This window comes from Bubalus bubalis, chromosome 12 (genome assembly GCF_019923935.1).
Source record: "Bubalus bubalis isolate 160015118507 breed Murrah chromosome 12, NDDB_SH_1, whole genome shotgun sequence".
Lineage (NCBI taxonomy): Eukaryota > Metazoa > Chordata > Mammalia > Artiodactyla > Bovidae > Bubalus > Bubalus bubalis.
The window spans coordinates 59,993,708-60,009,729 of record NC_059168.1 but is presented as its reverse complement, the minus strand read 5'-3'; the positions used below and the strand labels follow the sequence as shown (position 1 = coordinate 60,009,729).

At 39.4% G+C, this 16,022-nt stretch overlaps 1 protein-coding gene across 2 annotated transcripts in view; it reads right to left on the bottom strand.

Annotated features, from left to right (window-relative positions):
* The window catches only part of COMMD1 (copper metabolism domain containing 1), a 185,551-nt gene extending 175,525 nt beyond the window's left edge, over positions 1 to 10,026 (bottom strand). Inside the window, exon 1 of one of the 2 annotated variants that reach the window (XM_006049391.3) lies at positions 9,788 to 10,026. In XM_006049391.3, coding sequence (XP_006049453.1) covers positions 9,788 to 9,964 — 177 coding nt within the window. In that variant the 5' untranslated portion in view covers positions 9,965 to 10,026. The remainder of the gene's footprint in view (positions 1 to 9,787) is intronic. The other variant, XM_025261227.2, reaches the window with a different exon arrangement.
* Positions 10,027 to 16,022: the final 5,996 nt, after the last annotated feature.

The following is a 16,022-nucleotide window of genomic DNA, read 5'->3' as shown; positions in this document are numbered from 1 at the left end:
AAGTAGAAAAAGAGAATCACTGCTTATAGTTAAGACAGAAGACAACTGAATCCTGAAAATATGACAGAATAGGTCAAATGCATTCAGTCTCTCCTACTCATGTCTCTTGATCTAAACATTTTAAGATCAGATATTTTGCATACATTTTTTATACTTAATTTAACTTATTATCTATTATTTGTTGTTCAAAACATATACGGGTGAAGTTCATTCATTCTTAAAGTGAGTTAAGTATCAAAAAGATACTGCTTTAAGTACTTTTCTTTATTTGAAAAGAGAGGCCAGTAACAGATTTTAAAATATCTTACATAGTAAAATCTTTCTACATTATATAATAGATCCAAAAAAAACTGTACTGCAGAGACAACAAAGCTCAACATTCAAAAGCATGATGGATTTTCACAACGGGCTTTTTCATAAGAATCCAGTACTGCATATACGCCACAAGATAAATTTCAAAAGTGAAGCTGGTAAAACCATTCTTTGACAACAACAAAATCACTAATGAGCAGTAACTTGAGTTGTTTTATAAACTTGATATCAAATTCACTTTTAAGCCTCTGCTTTTACTATAAATACTTTCAACAAAACTAGAATCAAATTGTGCTTTTAAAATAATATATACCAAGGAATTCCCTGGCAGTCCAGTGGTTGGGACTCTGTGCTCTCACTGCTGAAAGGGTCCGGGTTCAATCCCTGGTGAGGGAATTAGGATCCCATAAGTTGCATGGCATGGCCAAAAAAATAAAAAATAAATAAAGGAAGCTGCCATACAAACACAAGTTAGCTAAAATGACAGAGGACTAGGATTAAATTTTTTAAAATAAATAATAACAGCAACATATACCAATAATAAAAGTAAACACACACACACCACAGTATGCAAAACATCAAACTACTAGAGTATTAAAAAGATTAAACAGGGTATCCCTTTATAGAAATTTAACCTCTTCAATTTACATCATACCCCAAAACAAGACAGCTATATAATGTTCTTCAAAAGCCTCCACAAAAAAACTCTCTCCAGTGCTGAGTACAAATGCACTAAATTCCTGATACTCGAGAATAGCATTAAAAAAAGAGAGAGACAAATTTTTTTAAAGTCAAATGCAGAAATTATGTACTGTATGCTCACTGCCTTGTATTTTAAAAAAAGAGAGAGAGAGAGGCTGGTGGTGATGGGGACATGCTACCCCAAATTATGGCACCCTGGCATATTGACTATCATAAAGTGAAGGAATCTAAGAAATAAAGAGTAGGAAGGTCGCCCTGCCCTCCCCACCAATCCTTCTCCTCTAAAACAGGTCATAAAATGCTCATGTGAGAGGTGCCCTCACTATACCTAGAGAAATGAAACAGCCATTCTTTGTCTCCAAAAACAAAGGAATGCCAAAAAAAGAGCTTACAAACAAGCATTGCTAAATTCCCCTTGGTTTACTATAATTATTTCATAATCCTATGAACAAAGCTAGTGGAGGTGATGGAATTCCAGTTGAGCTATTTCAAATCCTGAAAGATGATGCTGTGAAAGTGCTGCACTCAATATGCCAGCAAATTTGGAAAACTCAGCAGTGGCCACAGGACTGGAAAAGGCCAGTTTTCATTCCAATCCCTAAGGACGGCAATGAGAAAGAATGCTCAAACTACCGCACAATTGCACTCATCTCACATGCTAGTAAAGTAATGCTCAAAATCCTCCAAGCCAGGCTTCAGCAATACATGAACCATGAACTTCCAGATATTCAAGCTGGTTTTAGAAAAGGCAGAGGAACCAGAGATCAAATTGCCAGCATCTGCTGGATTATCAAAAAAGCAAGAGAGTTCCAGAAAAATATCTGCCGCTGCTGCTGTTGTTGCTAAGTCGCTTCAGTTCTGTTCAACTCTGTGCGACCCCATAGACAGCAGCCCACCAGGCTCCGCCGTCACTTCTGCTTTATTGACTATGCCAAAGCCTCTGACTGTGTGGACCACAACAAACTGGAAAATTCCGAAAGAGATGGGAATACCAGACCACCTGTCCTACCGCTTGAGAAATCTGTATGCAGGTCAGGAAACAACAGTTAAAACTGGATGTTGAACAACAGACTGGTTCCAAATAGGAAAAGGAGTACGTCAAGGCTGTATATTGTCACCCTGCTTATTTAACTTATACACAGAGTACATCATGTGAAATGCTGAGCCGGATGAAGCACAAGCTGAAATCAAGACAGCCGGAAGAAATATCAATAACCTCAGATATGCAGATGACACCACCCTTATGGCACAAAGTGAAGATGAACTAAAAAGCCTCTTGATGAACGTGAAAGAGGAGAGTGAAAAAGTTGGCTTAAAGCTTAACATTCAGAAAACTAAAATCATGGCATCTGGTCCTATCACTTTATGGGAAATAGATGAGGAAACAGTGGAAACAGTGTCAGACTTTATTTTTTGGGGCTCCAAAACCACTGCAGATGGTGATTGCAGCCATAAAATTAAAAGATGCTTACTCCTTGGAAGGAAAGTTATGACCAACCTAGACAGCATATTAAAAGCAAAGATATTACTTTGCCAACAAAGGTCCGTCTAGTCAAGCCTTTGGTTTTTCCAGTAGTAATGTATGAATGTGAGAGCTGAACTATAAAGAAAGCTGAGCACAGAACTGATGCTTTTGAACTGTGGTATTGGAAAAGACTCTTGAGAGTCCCTTGGACTGCAAGGAGATCCAACCAGTCCATCCTAAAGGAGATCAGTTCTGAGTGTTCACTGGAAGGACTGATGCTGAAGCTGAAACTCCAATACTCTGGCCACCTGATGCAAAGAGGTGACTCATTTGAAAAGACTCTGATGCTGGGAAAGATTGAGGGCAGGAGGAGAAGGGGACGACAGAGGATGAGATGGTGGATGGCATCACCGACCCAATGGACATGAGTTGGGGTAAACTCTGGGAGTTGGTGATGGACAGCGAGGCCTGGTGTGCTGCAGTCTATGGGGTCGCAAAGAGTCGGACACGACTCAGCAACTGAACTGAACTGATGTCAACAGATGATACTTGTGTGTTTTTACACATCTGATTTCTATATTTTCTGTAAAGTTAAATAATATTTACAATAAAAAGTATTAAGGGAAAGCATATAGGTAGCTAAATGTTTGCAAAACTGAAAATTAACTAAATGCAGCATCCTTCAGAAGACCTATCTCTGTTATAAGACACACGAAAACTGTATTACCACAGGTCTTCCTTTCCGGTCAATCTAGTTCTCAAAATATTACAAATTTTTATAGCTTCAAGAGTAGAAACAAAAGCAGGTTTTTATAGATAAAAATATTTCTTCATCTTTTACTACTTTAAATCTTAATATGTTACTGATGTTATTTTCTCATATAAATGTAAACCAGTTTTCATACATTGATGGTATAACTTGACTCTTACGCTTACAACATTAATTTTATACATTTTATATTAATAAACATAAATTTTACATCCTCTTACTATGAAAAAAATCCAAATTCAAATTATGTCTTACCAAGAACACATGCAGTACTACAGAATTATTAAAGCTTATTTCTCATTTACCACAAGCTTCATGACCTAAAGAAAAGATTAGTGAAATTCCTCAAGAGTTCATAAGACCAAATGATAACTATTTCTTAAATATTTCTATTTTAGATTTCTATCAAGTAACCAATAAATAGGGCTTTCCTGGCAGCTCAGTGGTATAAGAATCCACCTGCCAAGCAGGAGACAGAGGTTTGATCCCTGAGTCAGGAAGATCCTCTGGAGAAGGAAATGGCAACCCACTCCAGTATTCTTGCCTGGGAAATCCATGGACAGAGGAGCCCAGGTGGGCTACAGTTCACAGGGTCGCAAAGAGTCGTACATGATTTAGCAACTAAATCAGGAGCAGCAACCAACGTATAATTTATATACAAGATTGTTTCCAAGTATTACACATGAATTTAGGGACAAATTCTAAGAAAGGAATCACCAAACTTTTTCTGTAAAGATTCAGGTAGTATATATCTTAGGCTTTGAAGGCCACAAGATCTCTGTTACAACCACTCAACTCTGTTATTACAGTGGTGAAAGCTGTTACAGACAAGATGTAAATCAATGAGTACATGGCCATGTTCCAGTAAAAATTTATTTATAAAAATGGGCTGCAGGCCAGATTTGTCCCAGGGGTCATAGTTTGCTGACCCCTGATTATAACCTTCCACAGTATGATTTCTTCCAGCTCTTCCCATACAGAAGTAATATAGGTTTTCTCTCTGTGATTACTTTTTTAATGGCAATCTCCACATTTATGCAGTATCCATCCACTCACATATTCTACAGATTTTTATTATATGCATACCATGTGCCCAAAACACTTTCAGGTGTTAGTGATTAAAAAAAAGGGAAAAAGTAATAATAAAGTGCTGCCCTCTTAATGCTTGCATTCCAATAGGGTATACATAATTTCAGTTAGTAAGAGGTATGAGAATAAGTAAAGCAGGGCAAAAAGAGTCAGGGAGGGAGGGTGAGGCTCTTTGCATGGATCAAGGAAGACCTCCTAGGAAATCACTTTTAGCTGGAGAATGAATGAAGTAAATAAACAATCCAAATGAACATCTGGGGGGAAAGCACTGCAGGCATATGGACAACTACCTGCAAAGATCCTGAACAGATCCAGAAAGCACCTAACAGGTTGAAATAAAGACAAGGTTAGTGGGGCTGGAATGAGACAATGAGATCAGAGAAACTGGTAAGGGTGAGATCACAGGAAACTATAGGCTATGGCAAAAAGGACTGGATCTTATTTTAAGCTCATGAATATGACAGGGTTGAAAGCAGGGCAGTTAGTAGGTATGATGTATGTTTTAAAAAGATCACTGGTTTACTTGTCATATCTCAATAAATTTGGGGAGAAAACGAGGTTCACTGGTAGCTGTGCTGTAGGAGGCAGGAGGCAGACTGTAGGAGACAAAAGTGGAACAGGAAAGCCAGACCATAAACTGCTGCATGTATTTACAGATTTCTAAACAGAATTTAAACATATTTTTAATACAAATTATAGAGAAGATGAAAAGTGAAAGTGAAGTCGCTCAGTCGTGTCCGACTCTTGGCAACCCCATGGACTGTAGCCCACCAGGCTCCTCCATCCATGGAGTTTTCCAGACTAGAGTGCTGGAGTGGGGTGCCATTTCCTTCTCCAGGGGATCTTCCCAACCCAGGGATCAAACCCAGGTCTCCCGCATCACAGGCAGTTGCTTTTACCGTCTGAGCCACCATAGAGACTGGATCTTATAAGCAATAAATAAAATAAGCAATAGGATAGATTGTACAGCCCAGGAAAATATAGCCATTATTTTCTAGTAACTTTAAATGGAGTATAATCTATAAAAATATTCAACCACTATGCTATACACCTGAAACTAATCATTGTAAATCAACTATACTTCAATTTAAAAAAAAAAAATGACAGCAAGAAAGAGAAATGGCAAAATTAACTTTTGATTGACAATGTGAACAAAGAATTATATCAATATGTGTGTTTGTGTGTGTGCATGCGCGTGTGCACGCACACTCAGTTGCATCCAACTCTTTGCAACCCCACAACTGTAGCCTGAGAAGCTCTTCTGACCATAGTATTTTCCTGGCAAGAATACTAGAATAGGCTGCCATGTCCTCCTCCAAGGCATCTTCCTGACTCAGAGACTGAACCTGTGTCAACTGCACCTCCTGCACCACAGGCAGATTCTTTACCGCTAAACCACTGGGGAAGCCCTATATCGACAATAGACAAAACAAAACTCAACAGAATTTTCATTAAAAATTTTTGTTTAATATGAAATTTCGGTGAGGAAATATAATATCATCACCAACAGAGGGCAGTAGTGAACACAGAACATAAGTGTACAAACTGTGATCCAGCTTCGTAGTTAAGATCTTTCTTCAGAATTCTAGTAAACTAGAATTGAGAAGCATCCCTGCGAGGTTAACAGCAGAAGCAAGAAACCGAGATTAAGCAAACACATATCTATGAGAAGTTGAAATTATAAATATGAGCAAAAAAATTAGATAAAAATGGCATCCTATTTATATAGGATGTCATTTCCCTAACTAAATACACCAAACTCAAATCACTGATTTCTCTGCTTCTCAGGAGATACCAAAAAATAAAACTAAAGCAAGTGGATAGTCAGCTTCATGTATCTACACACTGATGAAGGGTTTGCCCTTCTGTTATCAACAAACAAAGCTACAGAGGGTTCACGTCCCAGCCAAGTAGGGTAGAAAAGCTCCAGTTCAAGTGGAAAACAGGGACCAGTACAAATGTGAGCAATCAGTACACTACACCTGGGCACAGAATGTGAAGGTTAAAGGGAAAGGCTACAGCTCAGGAAGCAGCTGAACTTGAAACATAGCCTATGAATAAATGAAGGCAGGCAGCTGACAACAAGGAGACTATTAACATATACCCACTGCCTATTCCCTGCTGGGAGTTACACATCCCTTCCTTCCTTTCCTCCTACCTCTGTTGTCCCTCTTCATTTTCACTCTCTTTATAGAACTTGATGCTCTATAGATCACTGAAAGGTATGACACTACTCCATTTTTATCCTTAGTTTTTTTTCCCCTCTGTTTAGATTTCTACATTTTTTTTCTTTAGTATTTTTCCTCACTGCTTTTCTTCTAGCCTGCATGTTGAATTCAAGATTGATGAGACTCCATAGACAGAAGAAAAAACTGTTTTGACTTCTGCAGTCATCATTATGTAAAAATGTATACCCTGCCCACTTCATAGTCATTAGTACGGCTACCGTCAAAATATACATACAGACACACACAGAAAATAACAAGTGCTGATAAGGATGTGAAGAAATTGGAATTCTTGTACACTGTTGGTAGGAATGTAAAATGACACAGCTGCTGTTGAAAACAGGATGGCAGTTTCTCAAAAAATTAAAAATAGAATTACCATATGATCCAGCAATTCCACTTCTGGGTATATACCCAGAAGAACTGAAAGCAGGGTCTCAAAGAGGTATTAGTACACCCATATTCATAGCATCACTGTTAACAACAGCTAAAGCAAGGAAGCAACCTAAGTGTTCACTGACAGATGAATGGATAAGCAAAATGTGGTGCATCCTGATACATACAATGGACTATTATTTAGTCTTTGAAAGGAAGGAATTTCTGACATACACCATAAAATGGATGACCTGAAAGATAGCATGCTGGAATGAAATAATCCAGTCACAAAAAAAGTCAAATACTGTATGACTCCACTTATATGTGACACTTAGAGTAATCAGAATCATAAAGACACAAAGTAAAATGGAGGGCGCTGGTCAGGGAGTGAGATGTGATTTATATGGAGTTACTGTTTAATGGGTAAGGGTTTCAGTTCTACAAGGTGAAGAGTTATAGATACAGAGATGGTTGAGATGGATGTACAAATTATCAATGTATTTAATACCAATGAACTGTATACTTTGAAATGGTTAAGATGATAAATTTTATGTTTTGTGTACTTTACTAAAATTTTTTTAATTGAAGGGGAAAAAAGTATAAGCTGCTAAAAAGCAGGAAAAAGTTAGTAGGAATAAAGGAATAAAAAGTAGTTTCACTTTTTTCTTGCCTCCTCAACCAGTACTCCAAACTGGGTATGGCCATGCATTGGTCAAATCAGACTGTTCACCATTTCTTGAATCTGCTCTACATTTTCCTGCTCCACCTCTGCTATTTTCTCAGCCTACATGCCCTATATGGCTGCCCTTCATTTTAATCTAAAATACTCTATACTTTCTTCAAGAGCAACAAAAATGGCATCTCCAAGAAATTTGCCAGAAAGAGCTAATATCTCTTTTCTGTCCATAGTAGTCCACTCAGACCTCTATTTCCAAATACTATGCATCCTTATATAATGTTTATTTGTGTATGTTCTCTTCTATTGCAGATGGACATTCCATCTCTGCTCGAAACCTTTTTGTTTAAATTCATATTTACTTTTTACGTTTTCGTAAACATTAGAGATGTTTATCCCTCGGTGGTGCTTACAAGGTAAATGAAGACTGGAACTTGATGTTATCCTGAGCCCATAGTTTCAGCCCTAAGTCAACCAATCAAAGGCTTTTTCCTTTCCTACCTCAAACTAATCAGCTGTGCAGAGCTGTGTAGCACAGGCAAATCTTCAGTTCTACTCCCAATACCAAGAGTCCTGCTACTCAATCCAGCCTCAGGCAGCGGACTGAGAACAGTGAGAGCAAGACTAGATATTACACGGCAATGTATTTTAAAGAAAATAAAGGACAGTTTCCATAATATTCTTTCTCAGTATACTTCAATTTTTGTCATAACAAAAGATTCAAAATATCCCCCAATATTTAGAGATTCTAAAACATTGTGCTGTTCTTACTTTTCGGCCTTCAGTCCCTTATCCTCATTCCCTTATGGGCCTAGCAAACACTTCAGAAATTCAGGTAAGATGTCAAATTCTCTAAGAAATCTTTTCTTATCACTTTAAGAGTAACATTTGATAGAAACATAAGACTTTCACTAGTGGCTCATAACTAAAATTACTTAAAATGTCCAGAATCACATATATTACTCCTTACATTTCAATAAGACAATCCATTTACTTTCTTTCCAATAATTGCTTTGGTTTTCTTTTTCCAGATTCAAATCCTATATGCAAAAGCAGTTTTTAAAAAAAGAAACACAACTGCCCTTTAAGGTATCATAAGCAGTTCTGAAACACAGCAAGTGCAAAAGGATAACAGATGAAATTTCAACACTGATTTTAATCAGTGTAACCATTAGGCTAAATGCTTAGACTCCCAGAGCCTGTTTCCCAATCTTTAAAATGGGGGTGTACCTACCACATTAGGTTTTTGCAAGAAACAAATTAAACAAAACAGAAAATGTCTAAAAGAATTCCTAACACATAGAAAGCCCCCCAAAAAATATATTTCTACACATTATCTCTTGAGTATACTTCATTACTAGATTCCGTCCTATTGCTAGTTCCTAGTCTAATCCAGTATGGTCCAATAAGGTAGCCATTAGCCACGTAAGACTGTTGAGCACTTGCAGTAGTGACTAGTCCAATTTGACATGTGCTTTAAATGCAAAATATACACCAGATTTCAAAGACTTAATGAAAAAACTAATATAAAACATTTCACTAATATTTTGTATATTGATTACATGGGAAAAAATACTTTGGATATATTGGGTTAAATATTAAAATTAGTTTCACGTTTTTCTTTTTACTTTTTTTTAATGCGGCTACTAGAAATTTTAAAGTTGTTACGTTTGGCTCTCATTGCATTTCTACTGGGAAAGGCTGAGCTACGCTTTGACTTCAAGCTGATGAACGTGCTTTCTTAACCGTACAGTATACTGCTTGACAGGGGTTCCCTCGGCTAATCCACCCCTTATCCCGGCAAACACCTGACCACTAACACTCTTGAACACTTCAACGGCCCAGGAAAACTGCTGGCTTGATCGCTCTTAATATTAAAAAGTATGGAGCGCAGAGATCTGCAGAGGCAACTCGAAATCGTGACCTGCACAACAGAGAAGTGCCTGGAGACAAAACCCGAGTCTTCGGTTGGTGTCGGTCAGCACTGCTGCCGGGAGCTCTCAGAAAGTGAGAAGAGGCGACAGAGCGAGCGCCGGGGACCTGATGACGCATAACATGGAGCCCCTGGAGTGGAGGTCTGAGGAGGGAAGCCTTTCGGCTTCGGAGGGGACCAGTCGGAGGACGGCGGGGAAGAGACTCGGCTCCGCAGCGAAGGCTGCGGACAGAAGCGGTACCTTAAGAATCCCCTTCATCTTCGCCAGAAAGGGGCGGAACTCCTCAAGTGACACCTCCGGATACAGCTGGCTCCGCAGCAGCTCCTCGGTGATGCCCGGGTGCCCGTAGAAAGTATCCTGAGCCAGGCCGCTCAACAGCCCACTCAGGGACTTGGAACCCTCAAGTTCGGCCGCCATGGTTAGCAGAGACCACCGACAGCTGAGCGCGAGAGCGCTACGGCAGCCGAGATGGGCCTAAACTGCTGGACGAACGCGCGAGAGGAAAGTGGCGGCGGAGTGCCAGCAGAGGTCGCTGTTGGCAGCTCCCAGCTCTGCACCTGATGCGAAGAGCTGACTCATTGTAAAAGACCCTTTTTATTTAACAAAATATACCCAAGGTATTACCATTTCAAAATGTAATCAATATAAAAATTGTTAATAAAATATTCTACATTCTTTTAAAAAAAAAAGACCCTAATGCTGGGAAAACTTGAGGGCAAGAGAAGGGGGCGACAGAGTATGAGATGGCTGGATGGCATCACTGACTCAATGGACATGAGTTTGAGCAAACTCAGGGAGATAGTGATGGACAGAGAAGCCTGGCGTGCTGCAGTCCATGGGATCGCAGATAGTAGGACAGGTCGTAGCGACTGAACAACAATAACAAGCTCTGCAAAACACAACCCTTACATTTGCCAGTGCAGAGCTATCAATTCATTAGGTTGCAGACCCCTCATTTTGCTTCTGTTGATTTCCCTCTTCAACCCCAGGGCCTACTCAGAGAGGAAATTACTCTGTGAAGATTACTTTAGATGGAGTAGCATGCTATGCCGGTGGCGGTTTAAGTTTGGGGTGGCTGTTTCGCCCTCCAGGCTTTGCCAGTCCTTTAACTGAATAGGATCTATCACTCAAATCTGATTTCTGCCTAACCCTTACCTGTGTATCTTTCGTCCCCCAAAATTTGACTCTACCTTGATAATATGTCTGCTTGGGTTGTTAACTGCCTTTTTACATACATGGTCTTGTGTTTCCAGCTAGCTTAGTGCCTCTTATTCAATGTTCCTTTCTATAACAAATATTTTGTAAACTCTTTACTAGCCTGAAATAAAGTGCATAGATAATATAACTTCCTGCCCAAATAATTTCCAAAAATCAATGTATTATTCACCAATAAAAAAGAATGAGCTACAGGACTTCCCTGCTGGTCCAGTGGCTAAGACTCTGGGTTCCCAACGCAGGGACCCTTGGTTCAATCCCTGGTTGGGAAACTAGATCCCACATGCTGCAATTAAGAGTCCATATATCAGCACAAAAGATCCTGCATGCCACAGAGATTGAAGATCCTGTGCAGCAAAATAAATACAAATAAATTAAGCAATGGAGACTCAGACATAGAGAACGGACTTATGGACCCGGTCAGGGGAGAGGAAGGAGAGGGTGGGATGTATATAGAGACTAACATGGAAGCATACGTTACCATAGGTTAAATAAATAGCCAATAGGAATTTGCTGTATGACTCACAGAAATCAAACCTGGGTTCTGTAATAACCTAGAGGGGTGGGATGGGGAGAGAGGTGGGAGGGAGGTTCAAAAGGGAGGGGATGTATGCATGCTGTGCTGTGCTTAGTCACTCAGTTGTGTCCAACTCTTTGTGACCCCATGGACTGTAGCCCACCAGGTTCTCCAGGCAAGAATAATGGAGTGGGTTGCCATGCCCTCCTCCAGGGGATCTTCCCAACCCAGGGATCAAACCCAGGTCTCCCGCATTACAGGCAGATTCTTTACCATCTGAGCCACAAGGGAAGCCCCAAACATATGTATACCTATCGCTGATCCAACCAGTCCATTCTGAAGGAGATCAGCCCTGGGATTTCTTTGGAAGGAGTGATGCTAAAGCTGAAACTCCAGTACTTTGGCCACCTCGTGCAAAGAGTTGACTCATTGGAAAAGACTCTGATGCTGGGAGGGATTGGGGGCAGGAGGAGAAGGGGACGACAGAGGATGAGATGGCTGGATGGCATCACTGACTCGATGGACGTGGGTCTGAGTGAACTCGGGGAGTTGGTGATGGACAGGGAGGCCTGGCGTGCTGCGATTCATGGGGTCACAAAGAGTCGGACATGACTGAGCGACTGATCTGATCTGATCTGATCTGATGGCTGATTCATTCAATGTTTGGCAGAAACCAACACAACACTGTAAAGCAATTATCCTTCAATTAAAAATAAATAAATTTAAAAAAAAGAATGAGTTACCGATACATGCTGCAACATAGATGAGCCTTAAAAGAATGCTAAGTGAAAGAAGACAACCACAAAAGGCCAGATATTGTACAATCCTGTTTATATGAAATGTACAAAACAGGCAGAAACATAGAGACAGAAAGTAGATGAACTAGAGGAGTAGGGAATGAGGAATGACTGTCAGTGGGTTTCTTTTGGGGATGATGAAAGCATTCTAGAATTAGTGGCTATCATTGTACAACTTCGTGAATATACTAAACCCACTGAATTGTAACTTTAAAAGAATATGAACTTCAATAGTATGTGAATTATATCTCAACTTAAAATCAATGTCTTAACCATAATTTAGGACAAAAATAAAAGGAAAATAAGTTATAATACATGCATTTCAAGGTATAATTTTTAGATTTCAGGCTCAGACAATAACAAAAAGGTAGGTTTTTCACCTACCTGAGTGTCCCTTGCATGGCAAGACATTTTGTATTCCGGGTGCCTGTCTGGCCTGGGCCATTCTTCCTCTTCCATAATTGGGACAATTGAAATACCCCTTTCAAAGTAGTGCCATCTGGTTGAGAATCACTGGTCTAGACTACTTTAATATCTACTCATCATTTACCTGAAGTCAGGAGGTATTCTTTGTACTAGAAAAGATGTAAGGTATTTCTTTCCCTAAAGGAATTAATTTTCTAAAAAGCAAATTCAGAGATGCTTTCACAACTCAAAGAAAAGCAAATCTAGAAATAAACTATACATTCTGTTAAGTGTGCCTGCAGGAGTTGCAGAGAATGGTCTGTGTAACGGAAAAAGTAATATAAGGGTGGTAAGTGGATAAAAAGCACTATTAAGCACATGACTTCCAAATTACCCAACAGAAAAGCTGTAGGCATTTATTTCCATGATACCTTACTAACACTGACTAATACTATTCTTTATAATCTTTGCCATCTGATACATGAGAAATATTATCTTATTGTTTTAATATGCATTTCTTAAATTTTGAGAGTGAATGTTTTTTAATCTATATAATTGACAATATAACATTGTTTCAAACATACAACATAATGATTCTATATTTGTATGTACTGTAAATGATCAGTAGAGTAAGTCTATTTAACATCCATCACCACACAGCTGCATTTTTTTTTTCTTGTGATGAGAATTTTTTAAATTAACTCTCTTAGCAATTCTTGGGAATTCCCTAGCAATCCAACTTTTAGGACTCACCTTTGTGTCCAAGGGCCTGTGTTCAATCCCTGGTCAGGGCACTAAGATCCCACAAGCCTTACAGCTCAGCCATAAATAAAAAAACAATACAGTATTACTAACTATAATTACATGCTGTACATTACATTCCCAGGACTTATTTTATTGATTTTTGACTGCACTGAGTCTTGTTGCTGTGTGCAGGCTTTCTCTAGTTGCGGCGAGTGGAGGCTATGCTTCATTGTGGAGTGCAGGCTTCTCACTGCAGTGGCTTCTCTCGCTGCAGAGCACAGGCTCCAGGCCGGGCTCTTCCGGGACCAGGAGTGGAACCCATGTCCCCTCAATGGCAGGCAGATTCTTATCCACTGTACCACCAGGGAAGTCCAGGATTTATTTATTTTAAAAATGGAAGTTTGTACCTTTTAAACTGTTAAAAAAATTCAACTTGGTAAATTTTAAAGATCTTATTACTACCACCAGGGAAGTCCAGGATTTATTTATTTTAAAAATGGAAGTTTGTACCTTTTGAACTGTTAAAAAAATTCAACTTGGTAAATTTTAAAGATCTTATTACTTTATTTAATAATTCATGAATAGGGGAGCATCCAATCTTAGCTAGAAAGGTGATCAAAGGAGCTGTACAAAAATAAAAGATTTTTATATGCAAAAGGGAGTGAGAACAAGAAGTTATACCTCAAAACAAAAATCAGGTTGGTTATTAACAAGGTCATCTTCCTTTAGGGGATGTCAAGGATCTATCAGGCAGATTACCTAATTAGTGCTGATTGCTGCTGCTAAGTGGCTTCAGTCGTGTCCGACTCTGTGCGATCCCATAGACATCAGCCCACCAGACTCCCCCGCCCCTGAGATTCTCCAGGCAAGAACACTGGAGTGGGTTGCCATTTCCTTCTCCAATGCATGAAAATGAAAACTGAAAGTGAAGTCGCTCTCTTAGCGACCCCATGGACCGCAGCCTACCAAGCTCCTCCATCCGTGGGATTTTCCAGGCAAGAGTACTGGAGTGGGGTGCCAATTAGGCGATTCCTAATTGACTGGTTTAAGATACCATTTCTTGAGAGCTGAAACAGTAATTCTCAGTTTGGTGATGTGGAGCTTGTTTAGCATAAGGGACTTCATTTGGGTCCTGCTGTCTTGTTTTAAACAACCACCTTTATGTGAGGACTTTTTATATATACTGATTGACTACTTGTATTTCTTCCCATTTCCTTGTCCATCTTCTATAGAGGTTTGTCACTTCAGTGATTTCTAAATGCTCTTTATACATTAGTAATACTAATGCTTGTTACTTATATTGCAACATGTTCCTTGGGTCTATAGAGTTGAATCTATCAACCTGCCTAGAAAAATCCAGGTTAGTCACCAAAATGGTTATGAAGTATATATCTGAGCAAATGGCTTTTATTTGCTTCTTTCTGCTAACCTGATTTTTCTAAATGTCTACAGTGTACAAAGAAGAAGACATTAAGAAGAGGAGAGGGGGTGGAGGGTGGGGACAAAAAAAAAAAAAAAAGAAGAGGAGAAAGAATACACAGAAGAACTGTACAAAAAAGATCTTCACGACCCAGATAATCACGATGGTCTGATCAATCACCTAGAGCCAGACATCTCGGAAGGTGAAGTAAAGTGGACCTTAGGAAGCATTACTATGAACAAAGCTAGTGGAGGTGATGGAATTCCAGTTGAGCTATTTCAAATCCTAAAAGATGATGCTGTGAAAGTCCTGCACTCAATATGTCAGCAAATTTGGAAAACTCAGCACTGGCCACAGGACTGGAAAAGGTCAGTTTTCATTCCAATCCCAAAGAAAGGCAATGCCAAAGAATGCTCAAACTACCGCACAATTGCACTCATCTCACACGCTAGTAAAGTAATGCTTAAAATTCTCCAAGCCAGGCTTCAGCAATACGTGAACCATGAACTTCTAGATGTTCAAGCTGGTTTTAGAAAAGGCAGAGGAACTAGAGATCAAATTGCCAACATCTGCTGGATCATCGAAAAAGCAAGAGAGTTCCAGAAAAACATCTATTTCTGCTTTATTGACTATGCCAAAGCCTTTGACTGTGTGGATCACAACAAACTGTGGAAAATTCTTAAAGAGATAGGAATACCAGACCACTTGACCTGCCTCTTGAGAAACCTGTATGAACAGTTAGAACTGGGTGTGGAACAACAGACTGGTTCCAAATAGGAAAAGGAGTACATCAAGGCTGTATATTGTCACTCTGCTTCTTTAACTTATATGCAGATACATCATGAGAAATGCTGAGCTGGATGAAGCACAAGCTGGAATCAAGATTGCCAGGAGAAATATCAATAACCTCATATATGCAGATGACACCACCCTTATGGCACAAAGTGAAGAAGAACTAAAGAGCCTCTTGATGAAAGTGAAAGAGGAGAGTGAAAAAGTTGGCTTAAAGCTCAACATTCAGAAAACTAAGATCATGGCATCTGGTCCCATCACTTCATGGCAAATAGATGGGGAAACAGTGGAAACAGTGTCAGACTTTATTTTTCTGGGCTCCAAAATCACTGCAGATGGTGATTGCAGCCATGAAATTAAAAGAAGCTTACTCCTTGGAAAGAAAGTTATGACCAACCTAGACAGCATATTAAAAAGCAGAGACGTTACTTTGTCAACAAAGGTCTGTCTAGTCAAGGCTATGCTTTTTCCAGAAGTCATGTATGGATGTGAGAATTGGACTATAAAGAAAGCTGAGCACAGGAGAATAGATGCTTTTGAACTGTGATGTTGGAGAAGACTCTTAAGAGTCCCTTGGACTTCAAG